This window comes from Mesoplodon mirus (genome assembly GCF_964341445.2).
Source record: "Mesoplodon mirus genome assembly, chromosome: 12".
Classification (NCBI taxonomy): Eukaryota; Metazoa; Chordata; class Mammalia; order Artiodactyla; family Ziphiidae; genus Mesoplodon; species Mesoplodon mirus.
This window is the reverse complement of record NC_138988.1, coordinates 84,267,039-84,289,218: the sequence shown is the minus strand read 5'-3', so window position 1 is coordinate 84,289,218 and position 22,180 is coordinate 84,267,039. Positions and strand designations below refer to the sequence as shown.

At 41.8% G+C, this 22,180-nt stretch overlaps 2 protein-coding genes across 4 annotated transcripts; both read right to left on the bottom strand.

Annotated features, from left to right (window-relative positions):
• Positions 1-2,156: 2,156 nt before the first annotated feature.
• LOC309813164 (translation machinery-associated protein 7-like) lies at positions 2,157-3,444 on the bottom strand (the record flags this gene model as incomplete). The annotated part of the gene is made up of 3 exons (XM_082637745.1): positions 2,157-2,354; positions 2,583-2,659; positions 3,369-3,444. 3 exons carry the CDS (start codon positions 3,442-3,444, stop codon positions 2,157-2,159), a joined length of 351 nt encoding a protein of 116 aa, XP_082493871.1.
• Positions 3,445-6,312: 2,868 nt separating this feature from the next.
• ZNF311 (zinc finger protein 311) lies at positions 6,313-19,826 on the bottom strand. 3 transcript variants are annotated; one of them, XM_082637484.1, is made up of 7 exons: positions 18,224-19,826; positions 17,844-17,919; positions 13,855-13,946; positions 13,389-13,515; positions 12,648-12,752; positions 8,482-9,786; positions 6,313-6,421 (listed from the first exon to the last, which is right to left on the bottom strand). In XM_082637484.1, exons 1-7 carry the CDS (start codon positions 18,272-18,274, stop codon positions 6,372-6,374), a joined length of 1,806 nt encoding a protein of 601 aa, XP_082493610.1. In that variant the 5' UTR covers positions 18,275-19,826; the 3' UTR covers positions 6,313-6,371. The 3 variants fall into 3 exon arrangements, with proteins under 3 accessions (XP_082493610.1, XP_082493608.1, XP_082493609.1); XM_082637482.1 differs by lacking the exon at positions 6,313-6,421 and having other exon boundaries at positions 7,522-9,786; XM_082637483.1 differs by lacking the exon at positions 6,313-6,421 and having other exon boundaries at positions 7,522-9,786; positions 18,266-19,826.
• Between the last annotated feature and the right edge of the window lie 2,354 nt (positions 19,827-22,180).

Sequence of the window (22,180 nt, the reverse complement as noted above, 5' to 3'; positions counted from 1 at the left end):
GCTCATTATTTCTCGGAATGTTAGAATCATAGATCCGGAAGCGGTCAGGTAGCGGCAGCTGACGGGGGCCTCCCCACCATCACCCGGAGCGGACCGTGGGGGCTTTGGGAGAAGCCCTCCTCTTCTTTTCATTCTCCTTCTCCTTTTTCTCCTTTCTTCCACTTTTCACCCCTGGCTCCTTCAGGAATCTGTGCCTTCCCTCCGGGAGCGAGCCTGTGGGGTGGGGAAGGGGTTGCAGGTGCAATCCCGACCCCAGCCGCCCTCCACCCAAACTTTTCCTTGTTATGCTTCTCGCCAGGCTTGTCTCACTTCAGCCCCCAGCTCCACCGCATTCCTCCGCGTATTCCTCCAATCAGGCCTTTCCAGAACTACACTAAGTTAGCTCCTTCAACCAAGTGTGAACCCAGCCCTCCTTCATTCACAACACTGAGTTGTAATAACTAGATGAATGTTTGCTTTCCCTGGTAGCTCTGAGGGTGAGGACAGCAATGGTCAAGTGTTTCTGCTGAATATTCAGTGCACAGCTTAGTGCCCAGGTACCCAGTAGGCACTTGGTCAATACTTGTTGAATGAATGAGTGGACTCCTGATGCCCACTCCTTGATATAGTCACTTTATCTCAATTTATTTCTTCATTTTTCTGCTTCTCCATCTTGGTTTATCATGTAGGAATGTGAGCACTAGAAAGAGAAAATTGGTCTCTGAATTGATGCCTTCGATGGATCAAGATGACGCGGATGAAGCATTGAACCAGTTAGCACCTAGTGGGAGGGTACCATTCTGTGTCTCTGAGGGTTAAAGTTGTCACAAAATGGTCAGTTTCCATCAAACTCTGTCCATCTTGCCCTCAGAGATCCAGAACTGGTGGGAGTACATAGTCTCATAGTGGGGAGGAGACTACTGCTGTTGTGTGGGGCTGAGAGAACCAGGGAGAGGCTCAGAATGACACAGCGGGTGAGAAAAGAGGCTCCTAGCTTGGGATATATGGAGAAACTGGGGAAAGTGAGGCTTTAGCAAGCGTAGGGGTAACTATGTTGCTCCTACTCTCTTGAGAATCCTTTTTCTTAGTGATTTTCCTAAGGTAATCTCCTTAGGAAATAACACTGGTAATTGCTAAAGTATTGCAGCTAAGGATAATGAGATACTACTAAATCAATTTTTTTACTTTTTATTTTCTTAGAAAGAGAAGGCCATAGAAGACAAAGCAGAGAGAGAGATTTGTAGACGCCTACTTTGAAGATTGGAGAGATGTGGCCACAAACCAAGGAATGCCAGCAGCCACCTGAAGTTGAAAGAGTCAAGGAAACAGATTTTCCCCTAGAGCCTCCAGAGGAAGGTTGACTCTGAGGACACCTTGGTCTGGGAGGTGATACAGATTGGACTTCTGGCCTCCAGAATTGTGAGAGAATAAATTTCTGTTGTTTTTAAGTCACACAGTTTGTGCTAATTTGTTACAGTAGGCACAGGAAATGAACACCCATGCACTATGCAATAAACTCCATATGAGCAACTCTAGTATAGGAATTTGTAAGAAAGCCTAGTTTTCATTGGAATAGTGGATAAATACACTATCAGCATTGACTTTCTTGGAGATGAATGCCAAAACAAACAGAAACTCCAGCGTTAGCTTTCTCTATCGAGATATTATTTTTGACATAATCCGCACAATGTGTTCTTGTTTTATGACACCCTTGTCTGAGCCAAAACTTTTAGGTCAGGGAGACCCACGCCCCACCGTCTGCCCTAAGAAGAGAAATGCAGACAGCAACTTTATCAATGTATTGCATTATATTATGACAGCAACTATGTATATATTATTTTGCCATTTCAAATGAGTTGATTTAATTCCAGGTGGAACAGAATTCAGGGTAGAACAAAGACGTAAGAACACACTTTGGCAGGATTCTGGGCTGGGTTTATGCAGATCTCATAGCTAAGGCAGAAATGGCTGAGAAGAACTAAAGACAAGATGAGCCGCTGTATGATATATATATATATATTTTTTTTTTTACAAAAGTTTATTCTTAAATGTACAGTAGGTTCCAAGACAACGCTTCATTCTAGCTATAGGTGGCAACAGATGTTATGGCAGGGAATCCAGATGTTTAAACAGGAATGGAATTAAGGATCATCGTAGCCTCAGACACAAGGAACAGCTTACTTTCTGCCAGACTTCTTAATTCCACCTGTGGCCAGGGGGCCTTTCCCCGCGGCCTTCGCTTTCAGCTCCTCGAGTTTCTTCTGCTCCTCCTCTTGTTTCTGCTTGAATGCCTTATCTTCCTCGTCCACCTCCTTAGCTTGCTTCTTGGGCTGCTTCAGGGGCTGCTTCTTGCCACCTTCGTGGCCCGACCACAACTATATTTTTAAATGATTCGAATCTAGGCGTTTCAAAATGAACCGCCCAACGCCTTTGGTCCTGGGGGCACTTCTGCAGAGACCGTGGTCCTCCTGAGCACTGTGCTCTCTGCTCCTTTCGTCGGGTTGCCTTCCTTTCCTAGAGTACCCTCGGGAGGAGCCCAAACCACTCCCGGACTCACTCAGCTGTGTCGCGGCTCGGGCTGGACATCCCCATCCACGGCGGACCTGAAACCCACCCGGGCCCCGCGGCCCAAAGGGGCGGGAGTCTCGGATGCCCTGGTTTCCTCCCGCCCTACTCCCAGCTGTGGGGAAGCAGGGTGTCAGGGGTCAGGATGGGTGGTGGCTGAACACCAGGCAGAAGTTCTATGGAAGTATTAGTGGGAAGAACGCCAGGAAAGAGTCCTGGGTGGGAAGCGTGTGTGGGAGTCGGAAAGGGGAGGACTTTCACTCCTATGGGAAGTGTGGAAAAAGGAGCAAGCCGGAAGTGGTAGCGTGGCCGAGCGGTCTAAGGCGCTGGATTAAGGCTCCAGTCTCTTCGGGGGCGTGGGTTCGAATCCCACCGCTGCCAAGCATGTTTTTCTTTCCTGGTATTAGACGTCCTTTCTTCATGCCCAATGTGGACAGTTCTAACATACTACAAAGTCGGTCCCTATCTTCCCCTCTTTTGATTTCTGTTTACCCAGGGGCCATAGATAACTGCCCTAGAACAATGCTCAACCGAAAATAACCGCTCAAATAATCTATTTGTCCATTTGAGCAGCCAGTATATTCTAGGCACAGTTCTAGGCCCTGCGGATGCAGCAATCAAGTAACACGAACAAAAAGTGCTTTTATGCATACAGTCTTTATTACAAACAAATGAATAGATGTCAGATTCCTGGAAAAGCCCTTGTAATTCAATACAAATCCTTCCAGTTCCTCCGAAGGAATAATTTATGTTCAAAATAATCACTGTTCTTCCTCCAGCCTCTCTGCAGCGCACTTTGTGTCTGGAACCCTAGTTATTCAGACCTGAGAAGAGGCTCTGGAAAGCGCCAGCGCCTCGTCCCGCAGCTGCCAGACACATCGCACCAGCGCTAGGTGCCATCGCCCCTCTGGGCGCTTTCGAGTTCAGCTGCATCCAACACCTCTGTGGCTTGGGGTGGGCGCTCTCTTTGCTCTGAGCAGATCCTCTTGTCTCTTTCTCATCCTCCAGGACTTAGCTTGGAAATTGTTTCCGCCCGATCTCCCCCTCTCCCTCCTGCCAGCTCCAAGTTCCTTGCCTTCATGGAACTTAACGTGTAGTGAGGTTCATGTAATAGATAAGTTATTGCCCAAATATGGTTGAGTCTCTACCAAAAAAAAAAAAAAATAGTTCTCTATGTGAGGACTTTGAATGAAGTTCCCGATTTAAGAAAATTTGTCAACCTAGTAGGTATCTCACAGCATATCATTGTGGTCAAAACTCCTTAATTACTGAGATTGGACACTTTTTCTGTTTGGTCATCATCGTTTTTCAGTTTTCTGTGAAATACTTCATGCTTTTTGCCTATTTCTGGGTTGTCCTTTGCTTACTGACTCATAGGAGTGTTTATATTAAGTTGAAACATGTTAAATTGCCACTATTCAACCTCTTTGGCAATTCATGGGATTCAACATAAAATATTTTAGATAATAATTTGCCAAGTATATTTGTTCCAAGTATCTTTTTTCATTTCATGAGAAAATTGTATTTTCACTTTCCTTATGGTGATTTTGAAAAAATAATTCTTCATTTTAATCTAGTTGAATTTATCAGAAAATTAAATTACTTTCCTTAAAATTAACCTTTTTTTGGTGTCTTGCTTGAGAAATCTTTTCTTGACCTGAGGGCATACAAATATTTTCCAAAACTTACTTGTAAAAGACAAAATTTTACCTTTTATAGTCTTGGGTATTCTTGGCCATTCTTGGCCAAGAATTACATATATATATATATTTTAAAATTAAACTTTTAATTTTATATTGGAGCATAGTTGATTAACAATCTTGTGATGGTTTCTGGTGTACAGCAAAGTGATTCAGTTATACATTTTTCCATTTAGGTTGTTACATAATACTGAGCAGAGTTCCCTGTGCTACATAGTAGGTCCTTGTTATCCATTTTAAATATAGCAGTGTGTACATGTCAATCCCAAACTCCCTAACTATCCCTTTCCCCCACTCTTCCTGCCTTGGCCAAGAATTATATTGCATTTCAACATAAATTTTATAATCAATTTGTCAATTATCATAAAACTCACCCTTGGGATTTTTTACTTAGGTTGCAATGAATGTATAGATCAATTTTGGGGAGAAATAACATCTTTATAACACTGAGCCAATCCATGAAGAAGTATGGTCTTAGACAAAAATAGCCAAGCCAGTCTTGAAAAATAATAACAAAGCAGTAGGATTTACCCTACCAGATGTCAAGATACTTTAAACCTATAGTAATTAAGCAGTTTTGCATCGGTGTAGGGCTAGACAACAGACCAATGGAACAAAGGCCAAGATGTCTAGACTCCACTCTCACCAACCCATCTTCAATATGATCATTGTCTTCCTGTTGCTATAATCCTGACACCAGCTTTAAAAGCTCTCAATTAACTCTCAATCCCATAGTAAGAAACCCTAAATTGAACTCCAGGAATCTTATGATATTTCCTGAACATTTAGAATGAACATTGTGAAAAGGCAATGAAGAAATTTCAGATATTTTACCTGGTGGAAAGAGAAGCTTTTGTCTTGAAATTTTTGAAGGACTACCTTGTGAGCAATGGGTTAATCTTACTCTGCAATTATCCCAGGGCATGGAACTACAGTCCATGGGTAGGAGCTAAGACATTTCTGTACATTTGTGGTTCTAATTCTGAAATCTGATTTTATCACCCTTTTAAAAACTGAGTGAAATTGGCATTCTTTACTTCTTCTGTACAGGTAAAGAGAAAACAATCTCATGGTATCAATGTTCATGGTGAAATTTTTCTGTCCTTGCATTTAAAATTAATTAGGTTTAAAAAATTGAGTTTTATCTGGTGATTTTTCTAAGAAACAACTAAATCAACATCTTTTGTTTTGGTAACTTCACAATTAGAACTACAAGCATCTTAGGGTTTCAAGAAACACTAACATGTTTGATTATTCAACTATGCATCAGATCTTTGAATTCCTTCTACATTATGCCTGTCTACCAAACTTACAACTGTATAGCAGAGTCTATTCCACCTTAGGATTCCTTCTAAATGACTTTTTCCACAGGTAAAATATCTGAAACTCCTTCAGTGTTTTTTTTCATAATGTTCACTTTAAGTGTCCAGGAAGTATCAGAAGATTCCTGGAGTTCAAGATAGTAATTTGGGATTTCTTACTGCAGGACTGAGAGTCAGTTGGGAGTTTTAAAAGCAGCTGTACACCTAAAACAACCAAAATACTGCAAATCAACTATACTTCAATAAAAATAAATAACATTTTTTAAAAAGCAGGTGTCAAGATCATAGGAATATTTTAGGGAGACAATGGTCATGTTGAAGATGGACTGGTGAGGATGAAGTTTAAAAGTGTTCTATTTGGGGGCTTCCCTGGTGGCGCAGTGGTTGAGCGTCCGCCTGCCGATTCAGGAGGACACGGGTTCGTGCTCCGGTCCGGGAAGATCCCACGTGCCGCGGAGCGGCTGGGCCCGTGAGCCATGGCCGCTGAGCCTGCGCGTCCGGAGCCTGTGCTCCGCAACGGGAGAGGCCACAACAGTGAGAGGCCCGCGTACCGCAAAAAAAAAAAAAAAAAAAAAAAAGTGTTCTATTTGGGCTCAGTACAGAGGCTTCTCCACTTTCACAGAGGGATGTCAGGCTTGCCACCCCCTCCAGTTACCTGGTGTCTGAAGAACATGACTCTCTGATCAATAACACAAAACATCAACACTCCAGGACTGTCCAGAGTTTAAAATGGAATTGAAACCTTGCCAGATTCTGTCAAAAGACTGACGGAAGAAGTGACTTGAAAGGATGCACTGGAGGGTTCTCATGATGGGCTAAGGATTTTGAGTCCAAAATCCAAATGAACCTCATGGCCTGTGGGTAAAAAAAACATCCTGAACATGTGTATACATTTTCCAAAAGCATATACATGCTGTTGTAATTAACAAAACCTCAGGTTTTCTAGGAGAACATGACAACATTTTGCCATCAAGCATTAAAGTACAACTACTTGTAGTGTGTGTATGTATGGGGGAGAGAGGGTCGGTAAAATTTACTGATCATCAAAAAAGAGTGGAAAAGCACTGCCAATTCTCCAGACATATCCTAAACTCTGTCCTTAAGTCACGTTATATCATCCAAAAGCCACATATACAGAGTGTCATCCTCCACAGAGACAATTTTAGGGTCATACCCTACATGTTTTCATCTTGGTTTTCTTCAACAAACTATATAAGAAATGGCCATATAAAGGACATGCTCTAATTTCCTGTAGAAACTGAACATAAGAAACAATGTTTAATCTGTCTTTTGTATAATGAGCCATGTAATTCCCTTTGGAATTTGTTACTAGAAAATTGTGTATCTTGGACTCCTTGTCCATATTAGATAATGTGTAACCATTTCCCAAGATGTTTTCTGTGAAACAAGAGTCCATGAATGTGCTCCTCCAAACAGAATTCTTTCCTCCATCACTTTGGGAAAGCAATGCTTCTTACAGTTCCTTTGTTTAAGACTCAGAAAGGACATTAGCATAGTATAAACCCTGAGAAGTCTTTAAGGGAATAAAAACCTCCACCTAGCCAGCATTTCTCAAACTTATTATTTTTTAAAAACATTAGCTTGTAAAACACTTTTGACAAATGCTGGGGAACCCACTGCTCATCTCTTTACCAGTCAGGGAACTTTGAACTAAATTTAATTCTCAGTTATGGTCATTATGTTAATTAAGTTGACACACATTTGCATCCTCTTCTAGGATTTTCAATTTCTATTTTAACAGCCTTATTGCATGTGGGTATTTAATTTAATTCTGTCTGCAGTAAGGACCTATAACATTTGCAAGAGAAAGGATAGATGTTAGACACTGAAAGGCTTGAAAAGATATAAATTTACTCATCTATTTGAAAGAGCATTTCATATGTCATGCAAACAGATATAGCAAATATTTAAGAAATCAACATCTTGCAGATCTTTTAGTGTATTTATAACAAAGTGGGTCAGGCTTCATGCTTTTTCCATACGTACACTGCTGCTTGAGCAGTGTATACCTGACTTCTACTTATCTGTAATTTTAAAATCTGCCCTTGCCCTGCCTCCGTTCCCCCACTGAATCTCAGCAATTCTGATCCATTAAGGAGAAGTACCATTCAGGCTTTAAGTTAAAGCAAAACTTGCTAAAGATGATCAATGTTTATCAATTAAAAAAATGTTCTGTGCTGAACTGACGTATAGCTTCATATCCAAGAGATGTGGTGCAGGATAATGGAAATTGCTCAGGTAAGTCTAAGCATTCAGTGGGCGTTTGTTCAGAATTTACTAGCTAAGTGATCTACAGCAGGTTTCTTCATCTTTTTATGCCTCAATTTCCTAATCGCATAGGGATGTTGTACGGATTAAATGATTAAAAATTGTAAAGAATAATGCCTGGCATGTGTCAAACACTAGTATTTAATATTACAGTACTATTATTGATAGACAAAGCCTTGGAAGTGAATGTGCTCACTGAAGAGACACTGAATAGGAAGGTCAAGGACAAAGGCTTGGTGGGGTCTCACAATTAGGGGGTCAGGGAACCAGGAAGAACCAATACAGGAGACAAGAGGGACCAGTGTAAGAAGTAGAAGGAGAAATGAGAAAGTGTAAACACCAGAATCACTACCCTCAAGTGTTGGTGGTCAAAATATTGATGAATGAAAAGGTCTGAGAACCGGTTACTGGAGAGAGGGATTTCCCATTCTCATCAAGTTTGTGGGTTCCCCACACTCTATGTTTTCTTTTCTTATGTCCAGTAAGATTTGAGCTCACTCTGAAAGCTTTTCCACACTCCTCACATTCATAAGGTTTCTCCCCAGTATGAACTCGCTTGTGTCCAATTAGAGCTGAGCTCTGACGGAAAGACGTGCCACACTCACTGCAGGTATATGGTTTCTCACCAGTGTGGATTCTTCTGTGCTGCCTCAGGACTGAACTATGATGAAAGGCCTTTCCACACACCTCACATCTGTAAGGCTTCTCTCCGGTGTGGATTCTTTGATGATTGGTCAAGTTTGATTTCCCACTGAAAGCTCTACCACACTCTGAACATTTATACGGTTTCTCTCCAGTGTGGATTCTCTGATGGATGGTAAGGCAGTGCTGATCCTGGAAAGTTTTCCCACAATCCCCACATCGATAGGGCTTCTCCCCAGTGTGTTCTCGTTCATGAGCCCTGCGCTTACAGTTATGACGAAAGGCTTTCCCACACTCCTTACACTTGTAAGGCTTCTCTTCAGTGTGGATTCTTCTATGTTTGGTGAGCTCTGCCTTGCTGCTGAAGGCTTTTCCACACTGAGGGCACCCACAGTGTTTCTCCTGAGTGTGGATTCTTGTGTGTTTGCTTCGGTCTGAGCTCCGGCTGAAGGCCCTCCCACACTCACTGCACTCATAAGGTCGCTCCCCAGTGTGGATTCTTGTGTGTTTGATGAGGTCTGAACTCCCGCTGAAGGCCTTCCCGCATTCCTCACACTCATAGGGTTTCTCCCCAGTGTGGCTTCTGCCATGGATGATAAGGGAATGCTTAAACTGAAAGGCCTTCCCACAGCCACTGCACTCATAAGGCTTCTCCCCAGTGTGGATGATCTGATGCATCCTGAGACGGTTCCTGGTCTTGAAGGCCTTCCCACAGTCACTGCATTGGTGAGTCTTCTCCCCACTGTGCGTTTTTTTATGTCGGCAAAGGGCTGATCTACTGTTGAAGGCCTTCCCACACTGGCTACAGTTAAAGGGTTTCTCCCCTGTGTGGATTATCTGGTGCATAGAAAGCTGATTTTTGGTCTTGAATGCTTTCCCACACACATTACACACATAGGGTTTCTCGCAAGAGTGAATTCGCTCATGGAGAATTAGGTCAGAATGCCAGCTGAAGTTTTTGCCACACCTGGCACATTCATGGAGTTTCTTTTCTGTAAGAACTCTATATGGAATACATTTTGAGTTTTTTCTAAGTACCTTCTGGTTCTTTCCTTTCTTGAAGGTCACTTTCTCACAGCGTTCTTTCTCTTCTCTCAGTTTCTCCCTCATAGGCATTTCCCATTGATTCTCTAATTTGACACCTTGTACACAAACTTCTCCAACCTCTGGATCCTGGGAAACAACTTTTAGGAGACTTTTAAATTTCACCCAGCAGACTTCTCCATTTTCAAAAACCGCCTGTTCTGAACTTGCCTTCTCATTCTCAGGCCGTGTCTTGGCAGCTGATACTTAAACAAGAAAATAAAAATGTCAGATGTTCAGAGGAAAGGAAATAAGTGGGCTGGAAGAGGTGAAGCAATGGTTAAGCTGTTGGAAGAGTAACTGACTTTCCCATGCTTGAAAAATTGCTAACATTATGGCAAGGTCGAAATAGGCTGAACTACTGAAAAGTACTAAGATATTTAAAACTGAGTAAACTTTACAAAAATCCTTCCAAATCTACTCATGTTCTAGAATCTCCTAGTTTAGTGAATGACAACTTCATTCACCTAGTCACAGGAAACCGGAAGTCATCTTCAACTTCCATATATACTCACTAACATTGTATAAATGTTACCTGTGAAGGGAGCTGCAAAGCGGGGGCTGAAGTGCCAGCGCAGCCTCCTTTTTAGGGGTCTGTCTGCTTTGCTCCTGAGAGTGGGCCCTGGAGAGCCATATTTCTGTGGTGTAACTCCACCCATCTGGGTAGGGCAAATTAGATCTGGGCAAGACCTGACCCAAACCAGGACAGATTCTCTCTTCATGAACTTTGGAATCATGATGTGAAAGCAGGTAAGGCCAGGCTCTAAAGAGAGCTAGAGCTTTAGCACTTAAATTTGAGAACCAGTGGTGGTGGGATGGTATGTCGTGTAGGGGAGAAAATGCTCTGCCATCGGGACTGAGAAGCAGAGAAGATCCATCTGCCAAGAAAGGAGAATGAAGCAGACCCACAGAGTAGCAGAGAAGACAGCTGGAGAGTGGGGCCTGATGGCATTCCAATCCCTTCTTGAGCCTCATGTATACCTGCCCTTAAGTCCCCTGACACACCCTGAATAATAAATTATTTTTCTTTTGGTTAAGCTAGCTGGAGTTACTTTTTACAGTTGGTAACCAGAGTCCAAATCAATCTCTTATTATCTCTTAACTCTATCCCGTCTCCTTCACTTCTACTGCCAGTGCATTCTCACCAGCTAACTTTAATAACCCTCAAATGTCCTTTAGTCTGCCTCCCCTCTAATCCATCCTCTACACTGCTTCCAGATTATTCCTTCTAAAAATCAAATCTAATCACATCACTCCTTAGCTTTAAACACTTCAATGGCACTCCATAGTTAACCAGACAGAAAGCAAGTAAAGTGTACAGTCAAGAGCCCCAGCTCACTGTCTGGGTTCAAATCTTAGTTCTGACACCTAATACCTGTGCAAACTTGGGAGGATGTTGTAACTTCTCTCAGTTGCTATATCTATAAAATGGGATCTAGACTATCCACAATAATTAAATGAGTCAATGTATGCAAAGTACTTCCAACACCAAAATAAGTACTTAATCAATCTTAGCTGTTATTACAAGAATAAAGTTAAAGGTCTGCAGTTTATCAAAAGCTCATCCAATTATGATCTTGCCCCTGTCTACTGCTCCTGTACTTTCCCCACTGGCTACTCCAAGTCCTTGGCTCTGGTCACACTGAACTATTCACAGTTCACATTCTTTTACTCCTCAATACTTTCCTACTTGTTATTCCCCTCTGCCCCTCCTTCAACTAAATGACCTCACTTATCCTACATAACTTAATTCAGTTGTCATTCCTTCTGCAGTCTTCTGGTCCTCAGGTCAGATTTAGGTGCTTCTCCTCTATGTTTGTATATACCAGGTACATATCCCTATCTGCATATCCCAAGAACTCCCACCATACTGTCCTATATAATTACTTATTTACTTACCTGCCTTCCCCACTAGAAAATAAGCTTCCGTAAGTCAGGGCTCGCCCATATCTTATCTGATTGCATATCTCTAGAACCTTTTTTTTTTTTTTTTCTTTTTTTTTTTCTTTTTGCGGTATGCGGGCCTCTCACTGTTGTGGCCTCTCCCGTTGCGGAGCACAGGCTCCGGACACGCAGGCCCAGCGGCCATGGCTCACGGGCCCAGCCGCTCCGCGGCATATGGGATCCTCCCAGACCGGGGCACGAACCCGCATCCCCTGCATCGGCAGGCGGACTCTCAACCACTGCGCCACCAGGGAGGCCCTAGAACCTTTTATAGTACCTGGCATTTAATAGTTGCTCAATAAATGTTTTTTAGATGGAAGGAAGGGAGGAAGGAAGAGTAGGCATTGTGGACACAGCAGCTGGAGTTGGCCTAGAAACAAAGGACAAGGTTTTTTTTGAATGACAAATACAGAAAATAGTTTGAATGAAGAGCTAGTAATATTTCATGACTGACTAGATAAGAGGTTCAGGGAATGGAAAGACAAAGTAAGAAAGAGGTAGAGCCAGATATAGAAATAGGGAGAGCTTAATGAAGAGACAGCCTTGGAGGGAGAGATGGATTTGACTTTAGATAGGTTGCTTTCCAGATGACAATGGGATATTCAAATAAAAACCAGGAGTTAGAAACATGAGACTGCTGCCCAGGAAAGAGGTAAAGGTTAGCATTATCAATGTGGCAGGCATCTGCATCAGAGCTAAGAGCTGAAGCCATGAAAGAAACTAACTAACTTCACAATAAGAGAGAATAGAAAAGGCAAGGGTCAAAGGCTCAGGTCTCCAAATGGGGGAAGGTCCTAAAAAAAAAAAAAAAAAAGAAAACAACTGGAGGCAGAAAGGCAATGCTCTCTGAGCACTGGAGTAAATGATACACAGAGGGGAGATGAATTGTCTGAGCCTTTTTGGAGGACTAAATTGCAAAAAGCCTATATTAGATAGGTTGCAAACAGCCAATTAGATGACAGAATAATTATCCAAACAGTTTGTTTGTTTTCTCTGCCTTAAGATTTCCTAAATAGATTTCCTTCTGGGCCCTTCAGGATGGATGACCCACCACTAAGAACATTCTATAACCATTTTGTCACATGGAACACAGAAAGGGACTGACAGCTTCTCTGGCACTCACCCGGGTAGGAGCAGCTCAGGAACTCCCTGTCCTGTTGATCCTGAACACGGAGCTCTGCCTCTTGCTCCAGATGGGAGATCAAAGGAGGTTTAGGAAATGGAAATCCTGGTTGTAGAGAAGGAAGAAGACAGTGTGTAGAGCAAACAGAGAACTGTCCTAACGCTTACCTTGACCCCTCTGTTTGCATATGGAAACAGGAAAGAAATGTCCATTTGGGTAGAGAAAAGGGTTTATTCAGGGGTCTGGTAACATGTAAATGAACAGGTCTAGGAAATTTCTCAGAAAAGTCAATACTCAGAAGGGCAAAGAAGGAGATTCTGGGAAATAGTCGGTTGGTTGTATTTTCCCTGTTCTTTTTAGGAGGATGGGAGTCTGTAGAGGGAGGTTAATCTGTTTTCAGCCACTAGGAAGGAGTTCATGACTAGGAGCTGAATACAGAGCATTTAATGGAAAATGAGAGGCCTGAGGAGGTGAGAATCCAGGGAGAACAGAGGTTAAGTGTCTCCTTTTTACCCAGGGAGAGTTTCATTGCAAAGAATCAGAAAACAACAACTAGGTTAGCCAGAAAATTATCTTGCTATGTAACAGGGGCAACTCAAAACTAATTTGGGGGAAGATATTGATGATATGGAATAAGAGCTCTGATTTTCAATATGAGACCCCATAAACATCAATACATAAAGCAATTAAAAGAAAAAGGAAGGGAGAAAGTACTAAGCCAAGTGCAGGGAAAGTCCTTACCAAGTGATACCACGTTCCCATAATTTTCCAACATCACATCTTTATAGAGGTGCCTTTGAGCATGGGTCAGACACTGCCACTCCTCATTACTGAAGTTCACAGCTACATCCTCAAATGTCACTGCCTCCTGAAACAATATGTCCCTGCTGTTCTGGAGAAAACTCCATAGTTCCCTCAGGAAACAGAGGCAGAAGAAAGGAATTTGTAGGGAGGTTTACAGAAGTGAAAGGCTGTTACTGTTTCATGTATATTTGGGGATGAGGTGAAAGGTAGCATCAGCTTTCAATAGCAAAAAATAACGAAAGAGGAAACAATCCACAAATGGTTTGTCACCCAACAAAGTATCCCTTATGAGAGGGAGCACCTGGACTTGGGAGGTGCATAGCCAGGGAAGGCAGTGAAAATAAGGCCACATTTAGGAGGCAGTGACATATTTCCAGGAGGGAAGGAAGGGGCCTTAGCTCACTTGAGGCTGGCTCATCAGTGTGATTTTTGCTCCTGGCAGGTTTCCTTGGCTTCCATCTTCGGCAAAGGCAGGACAATGAGGAGATGGCAGAGCTGAGAGAAGAGAAATAAGCCAAGAGTCAATTCAGCACAGTGTTGAAATCCTCTGCTTTCATCCTCTCCTCCCCAAATGTAGAAGCTTCTGAAGCTCTAATCTAGGGATTAAGTCTACTGCATTACAGTATCCTCCTTCCCCATTATTCCTCTAGTCTCAGTTTCCAGTTTGGGGTATCAGGCCCTGGCCAGCAGCCAAGCCGACTGTAAGTGCATTCTTCTTCTCTCTCACCTACTACACCTTTTTCTCTGGTCTCTCTTCATCCTAGAATACCTTACACCCTCCCCAAAAGGCCCAAATCACTGACTCCCAGCTTATACGATAACCTGGCTTTCTATATTAGAACACTGAAGTCATTTTGTCCAAAAAGACTTGGGGTGGAGGTGGAGGGAAACGAATGAAAGAGAGGTATGGATCAGAAATATCCAGGGATAGGCCCAAAGCTTTTTTCTTTAGGTAACTTAATGGCTGGTCAAACTCAAGTTAGTTTACTAGAAAAAATTTTTCCCTTGTTCTTCTTAGAGAAAATCACTTTCTCCCTTTGATTCTGAGTCTCTTTCCTGTTAATTCCCTAGTATTAAGTGATTCCGCTTCCCCCCAACTGCCCTCTCAGTATAGCATAGCACACACAGCTTTTAAAATGCAAAAGAAACTTTCTCAGAGTGTACATGTGACTAGGTATAATTCATATGGATTGGGCAAGAAGTATAGTTTCACATTACTGATTAATGGGGCCCTGTTTTATTCCTTGCAATCCAGCTCAGCCTCTCTGTTGCTTCACTGTTTATGGTGGTTTATCTTTCTTGATAGTCATCAACATATTCCCAAGTCCAAGACCATTCCTTTCTGGTCTGAAATCATCTACTGGTAAGTCTCTAGGATAACCCCTTGGCCTCAGGACCCCAAAACTATCATTTCAATTTTACCAAAACCTCAATTTAGGAGTAAACTGGCTTCTTTCCACAGAAATAGGCCAAGAAGACTTTTCTTTGGTCTAGGCCACCCTTAGAAAGCTTTTGACTAAGAACAGGCCTGTGTTCAATCATTGTGGGTTCCATACAGTTTTCCCACTATCTCCTCTGAAAGCCTGTTACTTTATAACTCTTTGTCTCAAAAAGTTCCCAAACCACCTGGAAGGCACAGAGCTCACAGGAGATACATGTTTTGCTCTCAAATGTTCCATAACAGTTCTTTTCCTTATAACATCAATAAACTTAAACCTCCTAATTGGGTTTTTTTCAATCAACATTTTATAATGAACATTTTCAAATATACAGAAAAGTTGAAAGAATTGTAGAGGAAACATCCATATATTCACCACTTACATTCTACAATTAACATTTTGCAATATTTGCTTTATCACATATCTGTCCATCTAACTATCCCTGTCTCTGTCCATAAATTCATTTTATATTTTGTTGCATTTCAAAGTAAGTTGAAGACATCAGCATACTTCACCCCTAACACTTTATGATACATATCATTAACTAGAGTTCAATATTTGTTTACATTCCTGCTTTTGAAGTAAAATTTACATACTGTAAAATGTACAAGCCTTAAATTTTTGACAAAGCACACCCTATTTAACCCAAACTTTCCTCCATATACATCCAGTTGGATTTTTACCATATCTTCTTCATAAATTAGGAAAGTTTTGTTACCTTGTCATGGCTTTTTCCCCCCTAAGTGTTCATTACATTAAAAACTGTTTTTAATTGTGGTAAAAAACATATAATATGAACTTTACCATTTTAACCATTTTTAAGTGTACAGTTCAATAGTGTTAAAAATATTCACAATGTTGCATAATAGATCTCCAGAACTTTTTCATCTTGCAAAACTGAAACTCTATACCCATTAAACAACAACTCCTTATTTTTCCCTCTCCCGAGCCCCTGGTAACTACTGCAGTGATTTTTTTTCCTAGCCTCACTGAGGCTTGTGGGATCCTAGCTCCCCAAGCAAACCTGGCCACGGCAGCGAAAGTCCTAACCACTGGACCGCCAAGGAATTCCCCCCACTGTAGTGATTCTTAAACTTTATTTTTTTTTTTTTTTTTTTTTTTTTTTTTTTTTTTTCTGTACGCGGGCCTCTCACTGTTGTGGCCTCTCCCGTTGCGGAGCACAGGCTCCGGACGCACAGGCTCAGCGGCCATGGCTCACGGGCCCAGCCGCTCCGTGGCATATGGGATCCTCCCAGACCGGGGCACGAACCCGTATCCCCTGCATCGGCAGGCGGACTCTCAACCACCGCGCCACCAGGGAGGCCCTTAAACTTTATTTTTTAGCCTCAGAATTTGAAAGGTCAGTTTCTGCCCTCAAGTTAAAAATGAACTTGGGGGAATTCCCTAGCGGGAATTCACATGTGGGAGAGAGTGAAAGCTCTGGTCTCTTCCTTTTCTGAGGACACTAATCTCATCACTGGGTCCCCACCCTTATGACTTCATCTAAACATGATTACTTCCCAAAGGCCTCACCTCTAAATATCACTCTGGGGGGTGGGTTAGAGCTTCAACATACAAGTTTTGAGGGTACACAAACATTCAGCCCATAACAAAACTATTTGTTAAAGCAGTGTATAGATATTATCCAGGGTGAGATTAACTCATTTACATTTTACGTTAAGTGATTGTAAACCTTATGGCCCTGAAAATCACCTATAGGAAGAGAATTCAAGATTTTGAGAAAAACAGGACTTGGATACTCAGGTCAGATGTGAACCATAAAATTATATATATTTTAAAAAATGAAATAAAATAAACAACAAAGTTAAGCAATATTCATTATTTTCTACCTCTCCTAAATTTGTGACAAATATGTTCTATATTATTAATTTTCATTTATGATTACCTATACAGTGGAAATTTCAAGATTTCTCTTCTGGAAGTTCCAATAATATGCTTAGAAATTCATTTTACGTTTTTTTTCTTTGTAGGTAATATATACTAAAAGCCTATTTTTGGGGTGTCCAGGGGCCTAGTCCTCTAAAAGTTTGTGCCTTTCAGGGTCTGATTTTATGACTCCAGAACTGTTAAATACCATCAGCAACTTCTATACAAATCTTATCCACTTTTCTCTTCATATATGCCACCAAAGAACATTTTTAAAGCCCAGCCCCACATTTCCCCATCTTCCTTTATTCTTCTCAAAGCTTCATGAAAATACTTTGCTCCTTCTTTTGCCATGGCTTTATCTTCTATTTCCCAGGTATACCTATACTATAATTTAAAAATCTCAGGGTTAACACATGTACAGAAATAAAATTACCTACACTCAAATTTTACATGTTGGTAAAATTGTGGTTGGGAGGAGTTACTGTATTATACCACAAGTTTTATATGTGCAAATATTCATGTACACATATGTAAGCTACTTACCATACATAAAGTTGTACATATAATAAGCGAATGAATACATTCAATATATTTCATAAATTGCTTTGAAGAATCTTTTTTTATGAATCTTTATTTTTTCCAAATTTGGTTTAAGATGAGGGCAGAAACCTAATAATGTAGCTCCTCTCAATACCGAGCCAAGGGCCTCCCTGGTGGCGCAGTGGTTGAGAGTCCGCCTGCCGATGCAGGGGATACGGGTTCGTGCCGGTCTGGGAGGATCCCATATGCCGCGGAGCGGCTGGGCCCGTGAGCCATGGCCGCTGAGCCTGTGCTCCGCAACGGGAGAGGCCACAACAGTGAGAGGCCCGCGTTAAGCAAAAAAAAAAAAAAAAAAAAAAAAAAAAAAATACCGAGCCAAGCCTAGTATAGAAATAACAGATTTCCTAGAAATACTTAATAATGAGCATATTTCCAGGCCCCAGGAAGCATCTCCCACTTAGTCTGTGTCCCTGCCCCATTTTCAGCTGTCATAAATCCTGCCACAATACCCTGTGTGCATTACCTCTTTCCTGCAGGAGCTTGGTATCATGGATACAAAGCTGGTTTGATGGTCCTGGAGTCTCATCTGATACCACCACCTATTGCAAGGAAAAGAATACATTTGGAGAGGTTATGGAGGGATGGAAAATGTATGGGAAGCTGCAACCAACTGTGAAGTTCTGTTCATGGAAATCAACTCCCAGAACTACCAAGACGAGTGAGAAAATCAGGGACTCAGTCCTTGATATACCTTATGAAAAACAGAAATGGCATCCAATTGTCCTATAACGTAAAATGATCACCAGGCCATCCAGGAATAAAAGTATTTTGAAGGAGAAAACTTCCACAAGGTCAATCCAGGCCCACCACACTCCCACTGCTTTCCTCCTTTCTTGGACTCACTTCTTCCTCCTTGTGATATACTGCAGACACTCCTCTTTTTACCTGCTGCATCTTTTTACCCGTCTTTCTTTTCCAGTCTTCTAACACTGTCCCAGTTTCTTCTCTGCTGGTTGGATCCAGCTCCCAAAGTCAATCGTGGCTTTGTCTGGACAACCAGTTTTGAAGTGGCTCCAGTAGATACCAGCCTCCTTTCAGGGATTTAAGCTTTGGTGGTGCCAGCCAAAGGGCCTCTCCTGACCCACAGGGCAGCTGCTTTCTGGCTTGATGTGTCAAATACTGCCCTGGATTTGGGGTTCATCAGCAGTACTAAGCTAGTGGTGATCCCATACCTTATTTTCCTGCATATTCGATGAAGGGAGGAGAAAAGAGAGGAATGTGACCAAAGCAAAAAGAAGGAATCACTGAGAATCTGAGGTATCTATGGGAGATGAGGGAGCAGGGGAAGACAAACTGAAAATGATAATATATCCAGAATACAACCTCCACTGCCACTATCTTGTCCCAAGCCACCATTGTCTGCATTGCCCTACAGTATTACGTTAGCCATCCAGCTGGTCTCCTGTTTCTATCCTTGCCTTCCGCCTGCCTCTTCTCAGTACAACAGAGTAGGCCATTTAAAACTTAAGTTGGATTATTTCATCTCTCTGCTTAAAACCCCTCAATGGGTCCATCTTACTCAAAATAAAGAGTAGCATAAAAGGCCCTAAAGAATGTGCCTTTTGAATCTCTCTTGTTCACTCAAACTAAAAGCTTAAGCCCTTACAATGGCATACAAGTCTATAGGGTGTGCTATTACCCCTCCTACTATTCTCCCCCTCATTCAACACTCGTCAGTCACACAGAACTTTCTCTTCCTTTTTAGGCACATTTCCATTTTAGGGCCTTTGTACTGGCTGTCCCCTCCACCTCAAGCTACACTCACGATGAATCATCTTGCTTCCTTCAACTGTTTGCTTGTACGTAATCCTCCCAAGGAAACCTACTCTAGGTCCCCTATTGAAAATTACAGCCTACCCTCTCCTTCCAATCCTGACATGCCTTACCTTCCTATATAGCACTTTATCACTTTCCAACATGGTGCATAAGTTACTTATATTCTTTCTTTGTTTATTGTAGATCTCCCCTTCACTAAAATGTAGGTTCCCAGGCTTTTGAGGGCAGGGATTTTTGTCTATTTTGTTCACTGCTGTATTCCCAACTTCTAAAACAGTGCCTGCACCAGTAGGCGCTCAGCTAGAAATTGGCTGAATGAATGAATGTACGAATGGATGCTGGGGAGGAAAGTAAATGAAAAACAAAAGGGGGCGGGGGAGGTAAGAGGCTGCTGAGAGCAAGAAGAGCGGGAGGGAGTTAGGAATGCAGGAGTAAAAGGCCCTTGTTTGGCAGGAACCCGCGGCGGACCCCAGCTCCCGGCGGACCGGGCTCCAAAGGCCCGCCCCGTCCCCGCCAGCCGTCCCGGGCCCCAGGGTGTATTTAACTGAACCAGGTAGTGGTGCCAGGATCCTCCCAGCCGCACCTCGGCGGGTTCGGAGACCCCAGTGGCAGCTTGGGAGCCCCTCGGCTAAAGTCCCGTCCCACGCTGGCTGAAGACACAGACCCTCCTGCCGACATTCTCCTCTAAAAATGAGAAATCTATTCTAGCTCCACTTCCTAGTCCTTCAATAATCATTTCCGGTGACTTTCTAGGAAACCTCAACTCGCTGGTCGAGGAATTTCCCTAGAAAGCCTCCGTAGACTCCAAACGTGTTATTTCATGTTCTTCAGAGTGCATCTCTTAAAACAGAACCACAATGTCATTATCCCACCTAACAAAATTAATTCCTGGGCACCATCTAATACTGAGTCCATATTAAAATCTCCCAAATATATAAAATACTCTGGTTTTTTGAATCAAGATCTAAAGTCTACATACTTTATTTGGTTATTTCTCTTAATCCTCTTTTAATTTAGATCTAGAATAGCTCCTCTATCTTTCACTTTTCCCCGCACTGAGTAAATTGGGTCATTTGTCCTGAATGTTCCACATGCTGGCTTTGTCTGTTTGCATCCTCATTTAATTTGTTTCTCTAGCCTTGTATTTGTTAACTAGATGTTAGTTCTAAAGGTTTAGAGTTTGGTTTACCTTTATGGGTAAGCATTCTTACGTGGTGCTACGTACTTCTTTTTGCTTTATATCAGGAGGCATATAATGTCTGATTATTTCACTCTTTGTGATGCTAAGATTGATCAATGAATCAGCACTTGCTAGTGGGATCCCTCCATGTAAAGCTCCTCATCAACCTTTCATCTGGTGGTTTCATCCACTGATGATCTTTGCCTGAATCAACCATTTTATTGCAGAACTGGGATTTTCTAATTCAATATTTTTTTCACATTTATGAGTTGGAATTCCTTTTTAAACAAGGATTTTATCTCATTAACCTATCAATTCAGGGTTATTTGGTTATCCTGAAATGTCAGTTCAAACAGGAAAGACAATATAAATGTTTACTTTTCTATTTAATTGCTAATTTTCAGGGTAAAAAGTTGTGCCCTAGGTGCCAGGCCACTGATACATTAGCCTTTCTTCAAAATGGCCATCAATGAGCACTGCCTTCGAGTATTCATACTCTTGTGTATCTCCTTCCTACATTTTACCAGTGTTGGTTTGTGTGACCAATTGAGTATGGCAGAAATGATGTTATATTACTTCTAATATTAGGTAATAAAAGAAACTGTGGCACCCCAGTGTTCATTGAAGCACTGTTTACAATAGCCAGGACATGGAAGCAACCCAAATATCCATCAACAGAAGAATGCATAAAGAAGATGTGGTACATATATACAATGGAATATTACTCAGCCATAAAAAAGAATGAAATTGTGCCATTTGCAGAGACATGGATGGACCTAGAGACTGTCATACAGAGTGAAGTAAGTCAGAAAACCAGATATCGTATATTAATGCACATATGTGGAATCTAGAAAAATGGTACAGACAAACCTATGTGCAAAGCAGAAATAGAGACACAGACGTATGGACATCAAGGGGGGAAAGGAGGGGTGGGATGAATTGGGAGATTGGGATTGACATATCTACACTATTGATACTATGTATAAACTAGATAACTAATGACAACCTACTGTATAGCACAGGGAACTCTACTCAATGCTCTGTGGTGACCTAAATGGGAAGGAAATCCAAAAAAGAGGTGATATATATATATATACACAGTTGATTCGCTTTGTTGTACAGCAGAAACTAACACAACATTGTAAAGCAACTGTATCCCAATAAAAAAAAAGAAAAGAAAAAGAAACTGTGGCTTCTATCTTGGTCTCTCTTTTTTTCCCTTTCTCTCAGATCACTCACTCTAGGGGAAGCCAGCTGCCAGGCTGAAAAGTGAGACCCAGGTGGTGAGGAACTAAAGCCTCCTGCCAACAGCCATATGAGTGAGTCTAGAAGTGGATCCATCAGCTCCCTGTCAAGCCTTCAGGTGACTGCAGCCTGGGTCAACATCTTGGCTGCAACCTTAAGACAGAACTAGAACCAACCCCTAAACTGCTCTCAGATTCCTGACCTGTAGAGACTGTGAGAGAATATTCAATATTTGATTCTAAATTTGGGGATAATTTATTATGCAGCAATTGGTAACTAATACTTTTTGTTGTTTTCTCTTTTTGAGCATCATTAACTCATGGATTTTTAAAAAATATTCAAGGAATCTTAATCAATTGCATTTTTTTTTCTTTTTCTTCTTGATGTTCAAATGATTCCATCTTTGGCCAGTGGGAGTCCCTTTATTTTGTTTCCTGTGTCCTTTTCATCTAACTCTAAGAGTCTTTGATGGTTTTCTTGCCTTCTGGCAGCACAAGATATTTCAGGCTCATTTTGTATATTTCCTGCTCCAGACCTGGAATCAGCCATTTCTCCAAGGAGTCTTGGTTCCTTTCAGAGGGTAGAGTGATTGCATAGCT